General features: G+C 40.3%; 1 protein-coding gene across 8 annotated transcripts in view; it reads right to left on the bottom strand.

The window, feature by feature from the left end:
* Positions 1–22016, bottom strand: part of LAMA2 (laminin subunit alpha 2) — a 362452-nt gene that overhangs the window by 260868 nt on the left and 79568 nt on the right. For all 8 annotated transcript variants that reach the window (XM_033143752.1, XM_033143756.1, XM_033143755.1 and 5 more), the window contains exons 2-3: positions 12339–12509; positions 9509–9621 (exon numbers count right to left, since the gene is read on the bottom strand). In XM_033143752.1, the coding sequence (XP_032999643.1) occupies positions 9509–9621; positions 12339–12509 (284 nt within the window). The remainder of the gene's footprint in view (positions 1–9508; positions 9622–12338; positions 12510–22016) is intronic.

The following is a 22016-nucleotide window of genomic DNA, read 5'->3' as shown; positions in this document are numbered from 1 at the left end:
ATTGGAAGGTTGCATTGACCATTGTTACAAAAATTGATTATTAATTTGCATTAATATTTTCTTACATGTGACGTCAACAGCATTTGGGCTTTTGTGGCTATTTGGTCATGTTGAAACATTTTTTGTGTGAGTACACTGACCTCTCTCCATCTTTTGTAAGCCAGTTAGGATGGATTTTTAAAAATAAATAAATTAAGCAGTCTATAAATTTTGTTAAATAGAAATAAATTGTAGCTTATGGCTTCGTGAAATATGTAAGTCATAGGCTGATCCAATATGGACAATGGTCAGGATATGCCACAAATTCTCTTTTAACTGGCAATTTTGGAACAATCGTAAGAATGAATCATTTAAAACAGCAGAAAGGATGGAGGGTGAAACTATAACAGAAGAGAAAGCTAAAATTGATAGAGGTAGAGGTCTATGCAAAATGCAAAAGCATGTTTATTAGAGTGTTTATATATTTTGTAAACAGATTTATGCTGCAGACATGTGTTGTGATCAACACACTTCTTGGGTCATTCAGAAGTCCAAGTCAACTTCCAAAACCTATTTAATTCATCATTTATAATTAATGTAAATCATATGTGAAAACATGTCTCTACGAACTGTGGAAGTATGTTTTTGAAAAAATAAAAATCCTTTTCAAGTGTTTAGCAGTTGAGAATAGCTAAGCAATTATTTACAGCTGTACACACACATTTTATTTGTTAGAATTTTTAATTGCTACAGTGTTTTAGATTTTGTAAATTTCATTTTCTGTCCTGGGGCCTGTGGGGCAGCATAGCTTGTAGAACTGAGTTACCAAAGAATCCCTGTAAATATTTCCCAGAATTTTCCTGTATTAGACAGTATGGTCCACATGATAAGACACAAGATTCCATTTCCACTGGTAATTGCCTCAATCTGTACAGTACACACTGTGAAGTACACTTCCATAACTTGCAATACCCACTAACAAATGGCTCATAAGACACAGGAAACTGTATCCTATTACAAAGGGTAATTCACTACACTAATATTATTCATATTGTGCTGAAATGAATCATTAATCTACATACCGCTAGCCAATGAAGCAGGAAATCTCATTGTGTATTGCTCCCACCTGCTCTTCTAGCTCAAAATAAATCCATTAGCTAGGAGCCGTTTGTGTAATTTAGCTTGCAGAACAGCGTCACACAGAGAAATACAATTGAATAGCTACTTACATGTCTGTAATATGAGTAATATGTATGTAGGAATTATGTATAGCTTCTAACAACTTGAGACTTAATTTTTTCATACCTATATTTCATGGAGTTGCAGCAACAAGCTGTACTGGAGTCCTCCAACCCCTTTATTTATTGTGATAGATTAGCCTTAGTCCAACCAATGTTCATTCTAAAACCTCAGTCATGTCATTGAAAAGGCATAGATGACATTTTTGGTGCAATCCAACTCAGTCATCAGTCCTACTGAATTCAATGGTACCTGTGTATAGCAGGTACATCATTGGTCTCTGGCCCATGGGCTATGCTGGCTGGGACTGATGGGAGTGGCAGTCAAAAAGCATGTGGAAAGCCGCCTTTGGTGTGTAGGATTGTGACAAAAGTCACACTCAAAGAAGAATTTGGAAGTTGAGTGTGGGGAAATGCTCATATTATTCCTATCCTCTGTAACCTTCAGCCAAAGCAGATTGTTTTCGTACTGTATTGTTTAAGTTTGTTAAACTGTTTTACTCTGTGTGTATTATGGTGAATGTGTTTTATGATGTGATATGGGCCACATGGCCGAAATAAACCTACCTACCTACCTACCTTCAGCCAAAGAATCTGCTTTGCAATGTCTACTTTGGAACGCGAAGCAGGAATGATAACTGTCTGGATATATATATCCATTATACATATATAATGTGTGTGTGTGTGTGTGTGTGTGTGTGTGTGTATAATTTTAATCCTCACAGTTGCAAAGATGTCTCTTGGCACTTCAGCAGAACATAAACTGGACTAGTGTTATCTTTTCTCAATCTTAACAGCCATCTTGTAACAAAGTCTCTAAAAGGTATCCTGAGCTTATCATCTCAATAAGGTAGATTCCGGACCTTTGTTGAAATGTAATCAACATAAATAAAAACTATTCTATTACCTTTACACATTTCTTTATAACAATGGCTAGTCAAGACAAGGAATGAAGACTTTGCACTCCTGCTAGCATTGTCACATCATGTTGTTTAGTCGTTTAGTCATGTCCGACTCTTCATGACCCAATGAACCCGAGCACACCAGGCACTCTTGTCTTCCACTGCCTCCCGCAGTTTGGTCAAACTCATGTTAGTAGCAGCATTTCCACATACTCTGACAAAGTTTTTTTTTTAATGGTGTATTGTTCCTAATGTGCCTTATATAAAAGGAATGTTAAATATGGAATAATGAAGCCTTGTGAAATAGTAAAAATACTCTACTGAAGTAGAAGGGCTTCTCATTTTAGTTCTGCCACATTTCTATTGTGATGACTGACATCTGACTCAAGAATGGCATTTTTGTCGTTGTTGCATCAAAAAGCTTTAAATATGACTGCTGAGAAATTGTGCCCTTATGATTTGGTTGAACTATTTGTTGGTGTCAGGGACTGGCTGGACACTGAGGAGTGTGGTGGTTGGATACTCATGAGTGGGCAATGGGAGAAGTGGGGTAAAGTAGACTCCTTTACCAGGTTACCCTGAATTTACCCCCCCCCCCAAGATTTAGACTAAGGATCCAACCCAATACTGTTTTTCCCCAAAAGTTGACAACTGCTATGAGGAAGGCAAAACCTCCAGGCAGGCCCAATCTGTCTGCAGACATACTCTTCCTGGCCCTGAATATGGAGAATGAGATGCTCCACAGCAAGACCACACTCATGCACTGCCCATTTACCTCAGGGCAGAGCTATAGCATATATAGGATAGTAATAATTGCTTCAAGCTTTTATGCCCCACTGGTGGACCCAACAGAAGACTGGCCCTGTAAGGTCTGCCACCGGAGCATTCCCCTCCCCCTCCCCAGGCATCTACTGCCTGCCCCCCCCCAAAAAAACCCTGAAGGGACCATTCTGAGCTGCAACTGCCACTGCTGTTTGAATATGGTAAGTGGTCTTTGTCACCATCCCCAAAGGCCTGGCTATCTTCACCAACAGATGAAAAGTTTATGCTAGATACACCACCAAGGGAGATAATTTCAGGCAAATGATTATGCCATTATATTAATATATGCTGAAAACATCCAGCTTTTTTAAAAACTATTTTTATTTCCAATAAGCTGCTTGTCTGAAATATATTTCAAAAACAGGAGCAAGCCTACACAAGATTCAACTACTTCTGAAACTCATTGTCCATTTTATGACAGTAATTTGAAACTTTCTACCAATTTGACTTACTTTTGGATTATCTGCTGAAACAGTGTCAAATCTAGAATAGCCTTTCCCACTTTGGTTTTATCCAAATGTTCTGGCCACAAATTCCCCACTTGCATTTATTAGATATACACAGTGCTTTTTTTTCCTTAAAAAAATGTTTAGGGGTACTCTCATTTTGACTCAAGAAAATCGCCGTTTTATAGTTCAGATCAGGAAAAATAAATACAGTAAATGGACAAAAGGACAAAGATTCACAAAATGTTTAGGGGTATGAGTACCCCTGCGTACCCACCTTCCAAAGAAAGCACTGGATATACATCTTGTTCCCTAAAATGTATTGAATCATAATTAAGTGCATTATAACAATGAAAGCCTAATTCTGCGAAATACTTATTAGTTTCCCCATAGCCCATCATGGAGAAATGATCCATATATTTGCAAATGTAAAAAAAAGCTATGCAACCATTAGAACATCCCCTCTAAAGGGTCTATTGCTGTCACCATCCTTGTGTTAACTCTGTGTTAGCAATAAAATGTTTCTGCCCTTGGAGCAGTTTTAATCTTTAGCAAAGATCCTAAATTTTAATGTGTGTTCTGAGATAAACGGCAGCTGCAATAGTAATTCTGTCATATCTTGTGACCATAGATATTCCCATATACTGTTATTTATGCTGCAAACATCCAGTTTTAAAGGTTTTGTCCTGATTCCCCATAAACTGCTTAGCTACAGTATATTTCAAAAACAGGAGCAAAGCTGACCAAGACACAGCTACCATTGTGTAATCTTACCACAACACTTGGAAACTTCCCAACACTTTGACTTCATTTATGGGGCTTGCTACTGCTTCTAGGGTGCCAGGTCTGTATACATGTTAGAACAGTCTTCTCCAACAAGGCTGGGGCTGGCTGGGGCTGGCGAGAATTGTAGTCCAAAGCATCAGAAAGGGAAGGCCATTAGCCATGATGGCTATGCTCTGCCTCCATGGTCAGAGGCAGAAATGCTTCTCAATGCCAGTTCCTGGAAACCACAGAAGGGGAGTGTGCACTTCTGCTGGGGTCCTGCTTGCAAATTCCCCACAGGCATCTGGTCTGGACTAAATGAGTCATTGGCCTAATCCAGCAGGCATTTCTTATGTTGTTAAGTAGAATATATATATATGTCACGGAAGATGATACCCAACAACAACAACCAACAACAACACAGTACCCTGCTCATCTGGCTGGATTTCCCAAGAGGCTCCAGAATGCCGGAGAAACATTTAATAGAAGTTGTAAAAACATGCACTATCACATTCAGATCACAATGACAAGGAAAGGCTGGCATTGTTTTATGTTTATAAAATTTAGATGGTCAATCAACTGTGTACATTTTAAAACCTGATATTATATATAAAATACTTATTGTTGATGGGTGCTGAAATTGTTTCTTTCTTTCCTCTCTCCCTTTTATCCTGCTTGCAACAAAAAGTATAATAAACAAATACATGAACCCCCCACTGAAATTATAAAGACATTCTGAAGCCTCTTGTGAATGAAGCAGGGAAAAACGGGTGCCTCTTTCATGGGGGAAGAAACGTTTACATAAATTGAAGGCAGATACTAATGGAAACTATGCATTTCTTCATGAGTCATTTGCATGACTTTCTCCTCTGCTGCTCATGATTCCTCTATTGTGGCTTTGAGGTGTCCAAAGCTGATCTCAGTCTTCCAAGAGAGACCTTTCTAAACATTTCATTATTTTAAAATCCCCCCCCCCAACAATCTTTGTGACAGGCAGAAGCCTACTGATTTTTTAATAAAAAAAAATACAGAGAAGAGACTGCTGCATCAGGCCAGTGGTCCATCTGTTCTCATGATGTTCAACCAGAAGCCTATGCGAAGCCCACAAGCAGCACCTGAGTACAACAGCACTCTCCCCTTCTGTGGTTTCCAGCAACTAGTATTCAGAAGCATACTGCCTCCTACTGTGGCAATCGAACATATCCATCAGGCTTAGTAGCCACTAGTAGTCTTATCATCCATTAATTTGCCTAATCCTTTTTTTTTCATTATCCAAGTTAGTGGCCATCCCTGCCATGGTGGGAGCAAATTACATAGTTTAGCTATGCAAAGTTTGAAAAATGATAATAATTTAATAATAATAAATCTCTTGTCTCTCCCGAATCTTCCAACATTCAGCTTCATTGGATGACTCTTAGTTCTAGTGTTCTGAGAGAGGGAGAAAACCTTTTCTCTATCCACTTTCTTCATACAATGCACAACGTTGTAAGCTTCTACCTTGTCGCCTTAACTTGCCTTTTCTCTAAACTAAATCACCAAATGCTGTAACCTTTTCTTCATTTTGAAGCTTGAAATGTGCTGGAGGCTGAATTATATTGCTGTGCATATAAGATTTCAGCTATTTCCTAGCCACAAAACTATGGGTTGCATTGAAGGCTGACCCAGCCCTCCGGTACAGATTTTAAGGATGTGCAGGGGGGAGAACTGGAAGGGAAAGTCCCATTTGCACGAGCAACAGTCTTGGAGACAACCCTATGATCCCCAGTCAAGGGCAGAGTTAAGGATAGACCATAAATACCTTGGCTTATGGTACTTGCATGCTTTCGAAAGGAATGCTATAATTGCCCTAAAATGGAATAATAATTATATTTTCCTGTTTATGCAGCAAAAATGATGTCATTTTGGGGGGAAATGCATTATTATTTATTATTGTGTTATGCTATTATTTTATTATGATGGATAGTCACCAAAAATATAATTCAACTCCTCCAAAAGGTCTAGGTTTATTTAATGATGAAAACTGTAATTATTTTCTTGGTTCATTCCCCACAACATTAGAATTTGCTAAAAGCTTTCTATGTACATTCATAATTATCAATAATAACAGCCACTAATGCATTCCTGCAATTTACAGACCATGACTTTTAGCAATAGAAAATGTCCAATCTGTTGTACAAAAGGATACAGCATTTTAATAAAGGCCCATCCGTAAAATGCCTAGTAATAACTGGATCACAAGCTTTCCGAAAAGAGAAAGGACAATCAATTGATGTCTTAATCTTGTCCTTTTGACTCCATCCGTAAAACCACAACCAAATCAGAAACCCCATGTTTTATTCAGTATTTTATTACATAGATTGGTATGTGTCTAAGACTTGACCTGCACAATACAACTGAAAGGAGTAGCATCGCATCTCATCGTCCTCTCTGTGGATTCAATACCACAAAAATTGTGATGTGACATCATAAAGTTGCAAGCTTTCGAAACAGCCAATGAAGTGCAAGTGGAGAAAGGAGGAGACCCCACAACATGCTGACTTTGTGTCACACATCTTTCCTGATAAAATACTGCCAGAAGCAGAGCTTTTTTTAGCCAGAACTCAGTTCTGGCACCACTCAGATGGGTGCCATTTCCATTCTAAGAGGAGGGAGGTTTTTATGGTGAGTTCTGGCACCTTTTTTTCTAGAAAAATATCACTGGCCAGAAATGTGAGGAAGTGGGGGCATAGGCTGCTGCTTTTGGCAATTGTCTCACATTGGCCACAGCACATCTTTCCAGCCTAAGAAGCATTACATGCTCTGGGGGATCTCTGAAATTCTAAGGACAAGCAAGTAGAGATAGCAGTTGCTGATTTTGTGGATTCTCTCCTAGTGATTGAAAATAATTTGGAATGCCATTCTGTTATTTTTTTGGGGGGGGGCAGATTATTTGCTGCAGTGACCGTTCCTTTTTTGCTTATCGGTATTTCACTATATTTTTTAATGTGCCACTACTGAGGGTGGCCATGAAGCTCCCCTTTAAGCCATCAGAAGCAACTTCTCTCCCAGCATTCCCTGGGAATCAATGATCTGCTACACAACATACCTCATAGCATTTTGGAAATGGGTGTGAGTGGAGTTATAGGGTGAAAAAAACAAGTGTAGCAGAGGAAGAGGTTGACATGAGGTGCAGATGCCAGACTTCCGCAGTTTCCACTCATCCCTGATCTTTTCTAGTGGGGCAGCTCTCTTGCAACTAACAGGTAGCATTGGTTTTGCTGCAGCAGCCTAATTTAACAGATGAAGCCTTTAGGCCTTTGGAGAAGAAGCTCTCGGTAGGCATTACTGTGAAGGGAGGTGACAAATTCCCTTCAGATTTTGCGGTTCTGAATTACCACGGTGTTTTTACTAGCTATTTTTGGATAAACTGTTAGGTGACTATATTAGGGCTTAAGTTGATTAGCAAGTGGGCCATTTATATAATTATTTTCAGATGTTATGTTAATGAGGTCAGAAATAACTCAGGAGGGAGACCAAGAAGCTGTGAACCTTGTTGAGGCAGACAGAAGAGGACCCTGGGAAGATTGCTCTTACGAAAAGAGGGAATGTCATAAACCTGGTCTTTCAGAAGCAACAGGGTTCATAAGGGTTGTGATACTTGTTCATTGAGTATAGCTGAAGAGACAAGGGAGGTTGTGAAAAGTATTTGGGAAAGAGGAGTCAGCCTAGGTTGATCCCTTTTCTAGGGCAAAAGCAACACAGGGAGAGTGAGAAGACCATTAACAAAAAAAAGACACAGGAAAATCTTAGTAGTAAGAAGAGGGGCAGAACTTTCAAAGATCTGTTGAAGGATGAGACTGCTAATTTTGGTTGTGAAATGTACTATACTTGACTCAGTCACTCTCCATGGGAAGGGGAGAGCAAGTGATTTGTGGGTGTTAACTGAAGGGTCTGCTTAGTTTTGCCAAGGGGTATCTTAGTTGATTATACACCCCAGCTCAGCTCATATCAAGTATCTTATTTCCTTCTGCACTAGTTTTATTAAGTAGCTCTACATGCCATGTTCCCTGTTTCATTAGCCTATTCAATCCTAATGTTAGTAACTGGCTGTATTTCTTGCCCCTTCAAATAAAATACACTCAGTAATTCTTCATTTAACTTTAATCCCTACTCTCATCCCCCATCAACTGGTGCTCTGGCTATTGTCACACAGGGTTTGGGATCAACGCTGCAGTCAAGATGGCAGCTTCAGGAGTCAGTGTGATAATGATCCACAGGGAATGAGTAAAGGGAAGGGTGGAACCTCTTAGGCTATCTAAGCTATTTTCAGTTTCTTGGATACTGAGCTGCAGCAGGAGCAAATATAACACCGCGGTGTGTTATTTCTGGCACCTAACTAGATATTCTGTGTTTGCATTAGCTAAAGAGAAATAAAGCCACTTCTCTTCTGTCACTCCAAGTCCTCTTAGTTGCACACCTGCCATAATCCAGCATTCTTGTGAACATCAAATGATAACAGACTCCTAGAATCTATACACTTGCCATTTCATCAAACTTACCATGGAAGGAGAAGAATGACAGGAGATGCGATGAGAAACGTAAAGGTACTTCCTACAGAGTCTAATGCAAATGTATCTCAGGATTTGTTTGCTTTCCAAGTATACTAGGTTCAATTCCTCACCCTGCCCCACAAAAGATACACAGCTTGCAGAGCTTTCTGCAACACAATGACATTTCTTCAAAGGCCTACTTGGATCAAAGAAAACTGGAACTATGCCCGCTTCATGGAAGCACATGTATTACAATTTGCCATTTTTGAACAACAAAGTGATTGTGTTGTAATCTTTTTTGCATTTCTAAGAACATTTAAAGATTAACTTTCAGTGTTCTAGACTCCAGTCTCAGCACTAGACGTTCAATATTTGTATATAAAAAGTGCTCTGAAAAAGGTAATGCCATTGTTACCACCACTCTCTGTACACCAATAACTGCTTGCGTGAGTGTTCTGTTCACACGAGCAATATATTATGTTGGAGGATGTGTTTTACAGAGGATTGCTTCTTCCCTTGCACTAAGTCAGACAATTGGTCCCTCTAGCTCAATATTATCGATACTGATTGGAGGTGTTGTCAGAAGTCTTTCCCATCCCTACCTGAAAATGTTGGAGATTAAACCTTGAACCTTTTGCACGCAGGGATGTATTCTCATTTCCATCTGCAATGGCCGTAACAGCCCTGTTTTTCAAATTTTTTTCCTATTTGTTTTATACTGCTCCCTGTCCTGACATATGGATGCTCAAAATTAGGTAGACAGGTAGAAATACAGGAACAAATTTCGGCACCAAAATTCAGCAGCAGAAACAAAGCATAAAGGTTACCTGCCGCAAGTCCAGCGTGATGGTCACATAGTGATATTCCAACCCATTCTGAATGCTGGGACTTTGCCACCAAGTATTCTTCCCATCAATTGCACTTGTTATGGGGTGTCGCACTGTTGGAACATTAGTAAAATGCAAAAATAATAATGAAGCTAATTAGCAGTGAATGTGACTTGGCTTCCATCTCACTCACAAATTCCATTTCAACCGACTCAGCCAATTCAGTTTCATGAAGTATTTTATAATAATTAATAATAATAATAATAATAAGGAATAATTTATTGGCCAAGTATCAATCATACTTGGAATTTTGTTTCGACTACATTGCAATGTAAAGAAAATGTACCTCATACAAACACTATTCCCCTCATGATACACAGCTGTTGTGAGAAGAAGATGAAGGAGAAGAAGTGGCAGTTGTGAACTGTGGACATGTCATACTGACAAATGGAGAGTTTTTCAAGTACTATGGCTAGTTTTGCTAGTTAAGCTCAGTGGTAAAAAGGTAAAGTTACCCCTGACCGTTAGGTCCAGTCACAGGCAACTCTGGGGTTGCGGTGCTCATTTCGCTATATAGGCCAAGGGAGCTGACGTTTGTCCGCAGACAGCTTCCAGGTCATGTGGCCAGCATGACTAAGCCACTACTGGCGAACCAGAACAGCGCATGGAAATGCCGTTTACCTTCCTGCCACAGCGGTACCTATTTATCTACTTGCACTTTGACGTGCTTTCGAACTGCTAGGTGGGCAGGAGCTGGGACCGAACAACGGGAGCTCACCCCGTCGTGGGGATTCCAACCGCCGACCTTCTGATCGGCAAGCCCTAGGCTCTGTGGTTTAGACCACAGCGCCACCCACGTCCCGCTCAGTGGTATCAGGGTCCAAATCCAGTGCTTTAAGTTGTGCTGCTGCCCTTCCTAATTCCAGTTGCCAAATTCCTAATTTCTGTAAATCAGTATCTAGAGAGTAAGCTCCATTTAATTCAGTAGGGCTTACTTCTGAGTAGACATGGTTATGATTGCCCTGTCAGTCTCTGGCAGACATCTTGGTCAGGACAACGTTGAAACTACATCCACAGTTCCTAACTAGTGGCTACAGGTATCTAGCTAGGATATCAAAGTGTGCAGGGTCCAGTTGCACATGCATGCCCCAATCCAGTTGATGGGTCCTTCCTTGTACACACTGGTCTTTCTTTTTGGATAACAGCAACAGATAATAGCAATGATTTGGATCTAACATGTAAAAAACCACATTAAAAACCACATTTTAAAATTTTTTGAGCCATGGTGCTAATTTTTATAAGCTTATGCTTTGATTCAAATCAGCAGTTCACTGAAGGAAAGGAATCCTTCCTCATAAGTGAAAAGGCACAATGTCTGAAGCACAATTAAAGCAGTTGTGGGAGGAATAGGAGGTGTCAGTCTAAAAACTGCAAATGTCATAAACTGTATGCAAATATCAAATGATTCAATAGCTCTAGAAGCATTAACAGTAGTGTGTTATAAAATTAGGGAGAGAATTGAGTTATTGGATTCATATCAACAACATTTTTTAAATAAAATACCAAGAGCAGGGGGAAAGGCATTCCTTTGCTCTCAATACTGTGTGGGGTTTTTTTTTTTTTGTTTTTTTTTACTATGTCTGATCTTTTTTTGGCAATCAGCTAAAAAAAAAATCTTAGTGGGGAAGAAATCAACTGTAAATCAAACCCAGGTCTCTGAGGTGATGGTGATAGAAGTTGTCTAATTGGAAATTTTGCTATCAGCCTCCTCAAGTCAATTTGATATAGGGGTTAGTCATGAAAAGGAGGAATGAGAGATGAATATACAATTAACTGTAATCCCATTACGGAAGTTTAATCTTAATTAATTTGAAACCACTGATTAATTGCTGGAATGTATTCCCAATTTTAAAAGGGGAGACAAAATATACTATACACCACCAGGAAAAATGGGATAGAACTGCAGGCTTAAGGACCAACCTCAGTGATGAATGACAGGGGAGTTAGCTCACACAGGCAACCCATCAAAGTGTGGTCTTTAATTTGTGCTCACACATGATTAACTGGGGAGTGTGTGTTCATTTCCTTCTACAGTAATTAAGGGGAGGTACACCAGATTCACAAATTCCAAGGGGACCATTTAAAGTCTGGTTACATTACATGGCATTCTTATTAAAGGGCCATCTCTGGGTAAATAAAACAGTTCATTGTGGCAAATGAACATTTCGCAAACCTTAAAATGTGATGAGATTGTAATGAAATGTCATGTATTTTAAATGCTGGCTACACTGCAGACTAACAACAGATACTGGATTGCAGAAGTACACAGTTCTTAACAGAGGCTTAAAAGACTATAGCGCTGGTAAATAGACATTAGAATTAAAAGGGCCTTCTTAGTAGAGACACTAATAGCCACACGGATAAGCAAGTGATGAAGCCATTTTTCTCTCTGGGGTTTTCTCCCATGAGGACAAAATGACATGGCACAAGTCTCTGACTGATGTATTACAAATAATGTCATTGGATGTCCTACCATGTGAGGACAGTCCTGAAAATAACCAGGGAAATGTCTTGAATGCTTTCTGCATATGCAGGAAAAAAGAAGTAGACTTGCTCTGACCTAGTCCCAAAGTTTCTCAAATGCTGGAGATGCTTCCATTGATGGATTTCCTTCCCATGTCCAAAACCCGTTCCAGTGTGCATGAATCAGCACATTCAATAACCAGGGTTATGAAGGTGCATTATTTTAACCAAGCATATCATATTAACAGTGATGCTAGATGGGATGGCTAGATGGGCACACATCATGAAAGAAAAGTTGCACACGTACAATTGGGAATCCTACTGCGCAGGTCACAGAGCCGACATTGAGGGTTTCTTGCAGGTTGGCCAGGCACGTGTTCAACCATCTTGCAGTACATTTCAGGCCCTGTTTCCCCACAGGTAGCATTTGCGGTGATGAGAGCATTAGAAGCCAAGTTCAGAACTGCTGGAAACAAACCTGAAAGAAAAAAAGAACATTGTCATGGCACAGTAATAGAACAGAAAATTTGTATAATCTCATTCACATTGGTGTGGGAATTAAGATGCATGTAGAAGAAGAAGAAGAATTCGGTAACATAGACTGTAGATCCTAAACTGCTGTAGTGAATTCTGACCCTAAGATCATGCATAGCTGTCAACCCTCCCTGCTGTTTCCCAATGCTATAATAAGGGAATTTCCCGCAAAAAAGGAAAAGGTTGACAGCTATGGATCATGCTTTTTATTGTATTTATTTCATTTATATTCCACCTTTCTCCCACCATGGAACTTATATCAGTATGCAGAAGGTTCCCAGCAATGTGACACAGGCCATGCCACACACTTAGAATAGAAAATTAGTAGTGCAGTCAAGCAGTTTCATCAATGCCGATCCATAGTTGCTAAAGAAAATGTTATTTACGTCCCCCATCTTCTGTGCCCCCAATATTTTTTTGTATTAATCAGTTGTTGCCTTTTCAATATATCCACATTTATTTTAACTAATTAACAGAGGGTTGTGTTGTTGTTTTTTTAATGTAATGCAACAAAACCCAACAGGAGCTTCAGCCTATCGAGTGTCCACATTTTGAGGGATATCACATCTCCAATTAAAAGTAGAACCATTGTGTGTGTTGTGTAGCAGGGAGGAGGAGGAGGAAATCCCAAAATATTAAGTAATAAGTTGGATCAAATATTAAGATTTCCCACAAAAGAAAGATCATGTGGGCTGAGGATATGAAAAGCTTAAGACATCAACACTGTGGGCTTGTGTCTGAGAGCTATGCTGGATCTAATGTTTGCCACCCCCATGTTTGGCTGTATTCCCTGAATCTAGCTCCAGACTTTAATGAGCACAAAACCTAATCTCAACTAAAATTGCCAAGGATGGGCTTGAATGTGCAACAGATTTTCAAAGCTTTTCTCCTCTTTCTCCTTGCTAAATTAATGCATTTTGATCTCCCATCTCAGTTCTCTTGTCTGTCCCCGCAATTAACCTGTGTGCCATTTAATTACTGACCTTTTCGGTCATGGTACAGTTATCCTCTGACATTCTAAGTTAGTGACTCCAATGCTCCTTTTTAAAAGACATGTTCAACATATTGCCTAAGCAAGGCACCCAATTAGCTGCTAACTTGTCCAATTTGTACAACCAGTCAATCAATAGCCAGGACTTTATTGAATTTGCAGCTCGCCAGGGTTTTTGCAGATTACACACCCCTGCTTTAGTGTGTTTTAAAGTGTATATATAATTTGTAGCTCCCTCCCCACCAAAAAAACCCCCTCCACTGAGATACATTTATGACTCTATGCAGGGGAGTTACAGAGTCAAGACTGAGTACTGAAAGAGCAAATGAGTAGTCAGAAGGTATAGCACCTCCAGGTTTACTTAAAACCTCAAGCTCTGCAGCATGAATAATATAAAAGCCACCAATCTAGACATAACAGGAAGACCAGCAGCCTGCTTTAAAGTGCACCACAGATAGTTTCAGCTAATGGGAACATCACATAAGCTCATAATATAGTGAGGCAGGCAAGAATTTACAGTATGGGGTGTTGGAAAATTATATTGAAAGAATATAAAAGGAGGTGGCAGAAAAAAATGTCAGGGAGGAAACAGATGCACACAGACACACAGCTATGCGTACTTTATATCTCTTTCTCTTAATCCTCTCTCACACACACTCGCAAAACCCACATGAAATGCATTATTTTATTTTCCCCATGAGGACACCCTAGCCTTTTAGGGACAAACTAGATATTATATGCAGAGGCATCTAATGATGCCCTGATGGTTTTTGTTATAATCTGGAGGAGGGGAGAGGTGTTTGGAATCTGGCATCAAGAATGGAAGAGCGACTCATGGAGAGGGCATCACACTTTCCCAGTCAGCTGTTTAAAACCAACCACCTCCCTAAAAGGCCATTGCCTCTGGCAAATATTCCAGCCATTCAAGGGTCTAAGATTGTCCAGCATGGTTGGCCTATCAAGGAGTGCAATAGATAGTACTCGCCCCATGATAATGTCTTGTCACTGCCAGATGACTCCTCTTCCAACAGAGGCAGCAGCTTGTAAGGGCGATGGGGCGTCAACATCGCACACATGACATCAGGATGTCATCATTACTGTTGAGAAAGCTGTGGTATTGCCTGGCGCCCTCATTATACACCTTTAGGTGCCAAGCAAAAATGTTCCTCTTTAACTGGGCCTTTGGTTGATTTACACCCTATGCCCTTTTAAAATGTGTGTGTGGGGGGGGGTCATTGGGTTGTTGTTTTTATTTTGATTACAGTGGTACCTCAGGTTACAGATGCTTCAGGTTACAGACTCCACTATCTCAGAAATAGTACCTCGGGTTAAGAACTTTGCTTCAGGATGAGAACAGAAATCGCATGGTGGCAGCGGGAGGCCCCATTAGCTAAAGTGGTACCTCAGGTTAAGAACGGACCTCCAGAACAAATTAAGTTCTTAACCCGAGGTACCACTGTATGTACGTTGTGATTTTATATTCTGATTTTATCCTGTGAACTACCCTGAGACCTGCAGGTATAGGGCGGTATATACATTCTAATAATGTGTGTGTTAAAACAAAATAAAAAATAAAAAAATTCCTTCCAGTAGCACCTTAGAGACCAACTAAGTTTGTTCTTGGTATGAGCTTTCGTGTGCATGCACACTTCTTCAGATACACTGAAATAGAAGTCACCAGACCCTTATATATAGTGAGAGAGTGAGGAGGGGTATTACTCAGAAGGGTGGTGGGAATGGGTGATTGGCTGATGGGTGTGGAAAACCTGTGTGTGTTGTGTTTGTGTTGAACAGTATCATCATGGCCATGCTCCAAGATTGGCCACTGTGTGTTGGCACCTTCTGTTCATGGGGTGGCTTGAAGGTATGATTTCCACCTTGAGCTGGGACTGCTGGCCAGTGGCAGTTCTGTCAAGGATTCTGGGACTGCAACAGCCATTTTTGCAATAGTTTTTTTTTCCTTACTATGTGTTTCTACCCCCTGCCTTGCACTGGGCACATATAAAATGCAGTGGCCATTTTGTGGGCATAGCACAGCAACGTATCTCCAAACCAGGCATAACTGCAGTATAGGATTGCTCTATCCATGTCCCAGAACACTTGTGTCTAATTCGCTGCTGAGCATACTGTAACTTCCATGAGACATTTCCACTGCTGCTGCCAGGAAAATATGAAGGGAAGGGGCCAAGGCTTGAGGGGATGGATTCATATTCATTTCCATTTCATGATATTATAGATATGAGGACCTAGGGAACAAAACCTGGAGGATGGGGCGGGCGGTCTTTTTTTGGGGGGGAGCACACACACACACACACACAACTCTTGAAGAAATCAGAAAAATTGGATCTTCTTCCATTTTCCAGTCTCTGCCCCGCCCACCCTGGCATTCACATCTTTATATGGGGTTCAAATTTCAGAATGGCAGGGCCGGGGGGGGGGGGCTGGACTATAGTTTATATTTAGCAAAACAGATTGCAATTCTGATCCTAATTCTGAATTGGATAGGGAATTTTGCCTATCACCAATAAGAAATCTCTCAAGTTCATTGGAAAGCATCTTTTTATTTAACATCTTTATGTTAATTGCTGTTTACCAACTGTTATTGTAAATGGGCAGGGATCTTTAAATCAGACATGTTTAAATTGAGGGCATTAACAAGCTTTTAAAAAGTTACACTTCTATTCTCATTTATTCTTTCATTATTTCACGTTGGGTTTAACAGTGACTCGGGAGAATGTCAGCTTTACATAGGAACCCATTTCTTAATTTCATTTTGATTAGTAGCTTTGTGCTTTGCAAACTTCTAAAGGACCATATACTGGCTTGTGTTATGGCTTGAAGCATGTTGAGATAGCTGGCTTGCTAGGAAGTGAGCAACAATAAAACCTAAAATGGGGAAACAAATGGTTGCCAATCAAAATGCCCCCCCCCACCAAGAATATTACTTTCCTTTCAGACATGGGGAAATACCACCTCTGGACAAATGCACCTATACTACTTCTGCCCTGGAGGAAGCATTTATCCGCTATTTCTTAATAGAAACCCTAGACTCCGGGAGTTACAATGAAATTAAGAAGCTCCCTGAATAGTTGGTTTGGTTAATTCCAGTAATTTTAAAGAAAGCATTGAATACATGCACCATTTACACAGAAGCACGCACACACATTATATGTGGCTGTTTTTGTAACAGTTCACCAAAATCGTCTGGAAGAAAATACCACTCCCAACTGTGCCAACATGTCATTAACTGAGAACAAAATTTGACCTCATAATGCAACACATTATCAGCATGAACACAAGCAACGGTTGTTAGATGTTTTATTAAAGAGACATTGTCAATGTCCCAGTGTTTCGGAGAGAAGGAACCTTGTCATATCCAACCCCCTGCTGGCATACATGAGCGGAGATGGCAGGCAGAGCACAAAAGCAGCAGAAGGTGAATGAGCTCTCCTACCATGAACTCAAACACTGCAGTTGCTGCTGATGGATTGCCAAGCCTTGGAGCTGGCATTTTAATACATTTGCTACACAGCTGATAAGGATAAAAGCCCTTTGTTGGTAAGGGGTGGGTGTTCTCTGGTTCTTTGTATGTGTGCTTTGTTGTTGTCAAATGTTTTCAAGTTGGAACCGCAGTCTTTCCTGAACAGGTCACACCTGTATGTTCACAGTCACATGTGATCTAGTGCTGGGCACTCAGCACTAATCAGAATATTTTGTTTGCCTTTGTGTAATTTCGGAACATCACGTCCAAATAGCATCTCTGAAATACAGGAGTGAAACGAACACGTTTCTCCAAATACCTATAAGCCTGTGATATCCTCTAGATTGAATTATGGCTGCAAAATAAATGAATAAATGCTAAGGCACAATGAAAACACCATCCACCAGGAATTTATAGTCCACAATTTATTTATCATCTGAGTCGGCAAAATGTAAATATGCTTTTAAGGAAGACACAAGTAGTAAATAAGCTTGATTGTTGGTCGCTTGTTTTCCTGCCCGACAAAAAAACACATTAGTCTGTTCCACCAACAACTTGTTAATGTTTAAAACCTGTCTGCTTGACCAATAAACTGAACTGAACTGAACCAGCAGCTTCCTCAACAAAAGACATCCTAGGAACAATTTGTTTTGGAACCAATCTGACAACCATTTCACTCTGGCAATACTATGCGTAGTACTGATTAAAATGTTGCTTTATTCCTAAGCAAAATCCACCTGGATGTGGGTAGGAATAAATTAGACAAGCAGAATATTGCAGAGGGAGAGTGGGAAGTATGTCAGAAATGGAAAGATTACAGTGGTACCTCGGGTTACGTACTCAATTCCTTCCGGGTTGCTGTACTTAACCCAAAACGTTCCGTAACCCGAAAAATGCGCCTTGTGCATGCGCAGATCACACGCACGACGGGAAACATTTCCAGGGTACAGGAGTTCGTAACCCAAGAAGTACGCAACCCGAAGCGTACGTAACCCGAGGTAGGCCTGTATTGTGCTGTTGTATCAAACAGGGAATTTTATTCACTACCCAAATGTTTGTGTGTGTCAGAGAAGCTGGCTGCTAACTATTGTTACACTACGTTGCCAATTTGGGTAGGATACAGTAGGAAAGATTGGCAGCCCTCAATTTCTGGATAATTCTGGCAATAGAAAAATTTACATTCCACATATGTAGTCCTATTCCACCTTGCCTCATACTTAGAGGAATAGAATAACTGGAAGATACTCTAAATAAGATGGTGCCAGGTTTAAAAAAAACACACACCTCACTTTGTGTCTCTTCTCTTTCCCTCACATTCTTTTTACTTTGTACCAGCCTTATGCCTGCTTTGATATTCAGATTGAATTGCATTTGTAGCCATTGCAACCACAGCTATGCTAAGAAAGCATATTTAATTTAGCATATAACAAATAGCATGGTAAGATGGATTTGTGAAAGCCTACACATATACATTTTTACTTTTATTTATTTGGCTTTCTTAGAAGCTAGAATGGCCTTCTTTTCCTACATCTCCACCACCTCGCCAGTAGGTCATGGTGAACTGCGAGTGTATCAATGAGTCCTCCTGCCCAGTTAAGACTTCTAAAAATAATATAAAATATTATATAGGCATTTTTGAAATAAAGCTTGGTTCCCCATTTAAAAATACACACCTAAAAACATACATATAAATAAAAAAGAAAGCAAATTACCAATGGTTTTTAAGTTTAAATTATACATAACACTAGCAAATCCTCTTTTATTTACTTATTTGGTGTTAACAGGGAAATCCAAATACCCTTTGTGCCAGGCTGGAGTTGGGGGGTTGAATTGGCAAAGGTGACCCTCTGCCTAGCCCCGTGGGCCTCCATCAGCCTCTGCCTGCCATTGCCTGTGCAGTGACATCAGTTGGCGCAGAACTCCCCTTCCTGCCTGGAAGGTGCGGCAAAGTGATGTTGGCTGGATCCCTGCTGGAAATGATGAAATGGGTAGACCTGAGGTGGCCTAGAATCCATTGTATCCCAAGCCAGTGCCACTGCTATCAGGTGATATGGGGCCTGATTGCTTTACCAGTTGTTTCCTGAAGGCATGCAAGATTAAAGGTGCTTAAAGCAGGCCAGTGTACTTTTTGACCCACCAAAGTGAACACAGACCACCAGTCACATATTTTAGCCTACCCAGAACTTAACACCTGAGCCCTTTTGCATATCAAAGCTGGCAGCAAAAGAGTAGGATCCTGTGTCATCTATGGCTGGTGGCCTTGGTGCATCACAATTTCAGCAGGCCAAAGTTAAAGCCTAGAAAACCCTATGCACCATACAACCATTCCTTGTTTTTAAAACTGCAAATCGAAAATGCATTTTGTAAAAGATTATGGAAATGCATTCAACTTCTCTCCACCACTGTTTTGTGACTAATATTGCTACGCTTTTCCCTAATGCAGCACTATTTGGTCCAACTACTTTCTCTGCAAACACCACTTGCTGCTTCAAAGACGGAAAGGAAAACACTCTGCCTAAATTTCAGCTTAACTTTGCCAAACCCATCTTCCAGGTCTGCAGGGGAAAGCTTGAAATGCCACTAAATTTTTATTGAATACTCAAAGGCAGCTTAAAAAAACAACAACTGTCTGATTCAGATGTTCTAAGAAGCATCCTCAGGAAGAAAAAAAATGCAGCAGAAAACAAAAGAGAAAGAAAGTTCCCTTTTGTAGCACTAAACTATGCTGGTGTGTGGGAACACAGTGAGTAGGCACAGAAAAACTCTGGGGCAAAGCAAAACAAAACATTGCAGCAAAGGATAATTTCCAGCTGTGCACCACAGGGAGCAACTTAATGCACTCAATCCACAATGTAAAAGAACACTTTTATACAACTGGAAAATAAGTTCCATTTTAAGAAATCACTGTCCAGGCACAGCAGTGCTTGCAGACTGGAAAATATGATGTTAAAAACTATTTGTCCAGAGGCAAACAAAATCCAATACCACCGCCTTTCAGTTCATGTTTACTGCTCTGATCAACTGCTCCTACAGCGTTAAACAGCTCTGTTATCTTTTCTTGTTTAAAAGAGAACTAATGCATTTTTGTGGTGTTGCCACTTCTTTCAGGGGATGCTCTTTTCATTTTATTCTTTTCTGCTTTAATCCCAAGAACTTTTCTCTTTTAGACTAGCAACTTTCCCCCAAGTTACATTCACCACTTTGTCAAAAACATACCCTGATAATGTACGGTTTCCTCCCTGAAAATCCATGTAAGTTAATGATAGGCATTATGATATGTGTACAAACAAAATAGATCTCTGTTGCTTTCCAGTTAAATGTGAGGTCAATGCGTCTAAGTGCTAACCAGAAGGTTGGTGGTTCGAGCCCACCAAGGGATGGTTGTGGGCTGGATTCCAGCATTGCAGGGGTTGGACTGGATGATAGAGTATCTTCCAACGCTATGATTCTATTATCCTAGCACCTGTTTAGTATTTATAGAGTCTCTGTTTAATCTGGCTTTCAGGTCACTGATGTCAGAGTCTGCTTTCGCCATTCTTTAATGATTCTTGTTGACTAGTATAAGGGAAACAGGAGCAAGAAACCATGAAAGTGGGAGACATACCTGTTCTCCGACTGTTCGCTGAAAATGCCCAAAGTCTAGGCTCAGGTCACTATCAAGGGTCACCATAATAGGGCACCTTCTGAGACTCCCACTGCAGCAGGAGGGGGCAGTCTAACATAGACCCCTGGGATCTCCTAACCATTGCTCACCTGTCCTCTTAGGCTAAAAAGGACTGAACAAGTGCAGGATCGTCATGGTGAGAAGGAGCAGCAGCAGCTGCCATCACCAGATTGTTCACTGGCTCTTCATCTTGCAACAGGGCATATGGCAACAATGGCAAGCAAAAGGGGGAAGGAGAAGCAGCTGGGGAAAGGAACAGTCCCTCTGAGTAGCAAGGGAGCTGATGAAGCCATTGTGTTGTAGTGGTTAGAGTGTTAGACCAGGACCTGGGAGACGAGGGTTCAAATCCCCACTCATACATGAAACTCACTGAAGTCTCTCAGCCTAGCCAACCTCGCAATATTCTTATAAGGATAAAGTGGGGAGTGAAGAGAACATGCCACTTTGAGTTCCTTAGAGGGAAAAGGAAAGTGAATACAGGTGAGATGGAGCACAAACCTATATACAGCATAACATTGACGTCTTTTGATTCCAGTGTGCTGGGCTCTGCCTCAACGTTTTCAATCACTCCCATTTATTTTCACAAACAAGCTGGAAGTTATATCAACACCATTCCTCTTTATATATGAAGAATGGAGGAGGAGCAACTGATTTGTTAGAAGCTGCCCAGCTAGTTCATTGCTAAACTAGGATTTGACAATTCCTTTGAAACCATAACATTTTACAAGAATTTAATGCAATAACCCAATCCCAGCTTCCCTTCCAAAACTGTTTGTTTGCTTCCTCTATCCCAGTTCGTGCTGAGGATGAATGGAGAGCTCAGAGCAGATGGCTGTCAGAAAAGCAATGACTACATACCATGGCTGAGAATTAGTGCACAGAAAATTATGCATCTTGGTGAACAGTACAGAGATCCTGCCTATAAATGCCAACAGACATCTGGCTTGAAAACACTGTAAAGCCAGTTTAAATATTCTTCTACACTTACTTTAATATTCATGAATATTAGATTATTACCATGTCGGCTAACACCTCTCTGATTGAAGTTTTACTTTCCTTCCTAGGATTTGAATTTCAAGCGTTTATTCTTTTGTCATTTAAAAATCATCCTAGAGTGAGCATAGGTTTGTAATATTTCGTTAATTCAAAGAAGGAAAAGAAAGGAGGAAAGGCATAAAACATTTGTGGCAGTGGGAGTTGTTAGCTGGCTTCCAAAATTCTATGTTACTTACTGAAAAGGGTACATTTTCTTAGAATTTTGTTCTTGGGTAAGGAAAACAAAGGTTTCTAAAAAATAAACAAGTATCAAGCCTTG

This window comes from Lacerta agilis, chromosome 3, assembly GCF_009819535.1.
Source record: "Lacerta agilis isolate rLacAgi1 chromosome 3, rLacAgi1.pri, whole genome shotgun sequence".
NCBI classification, from domain to species: Eukaryota; Metazoa; Chordata; class Lepidosauria; order Squamata; family Lacertidae; genus Lacerta; species Lacerta agilis.
The sequence above is the reverse complement of the archived record's forward strand: the minus strand, read 5'-3'. Positions and strand labels throughout refer to the sequence as shown.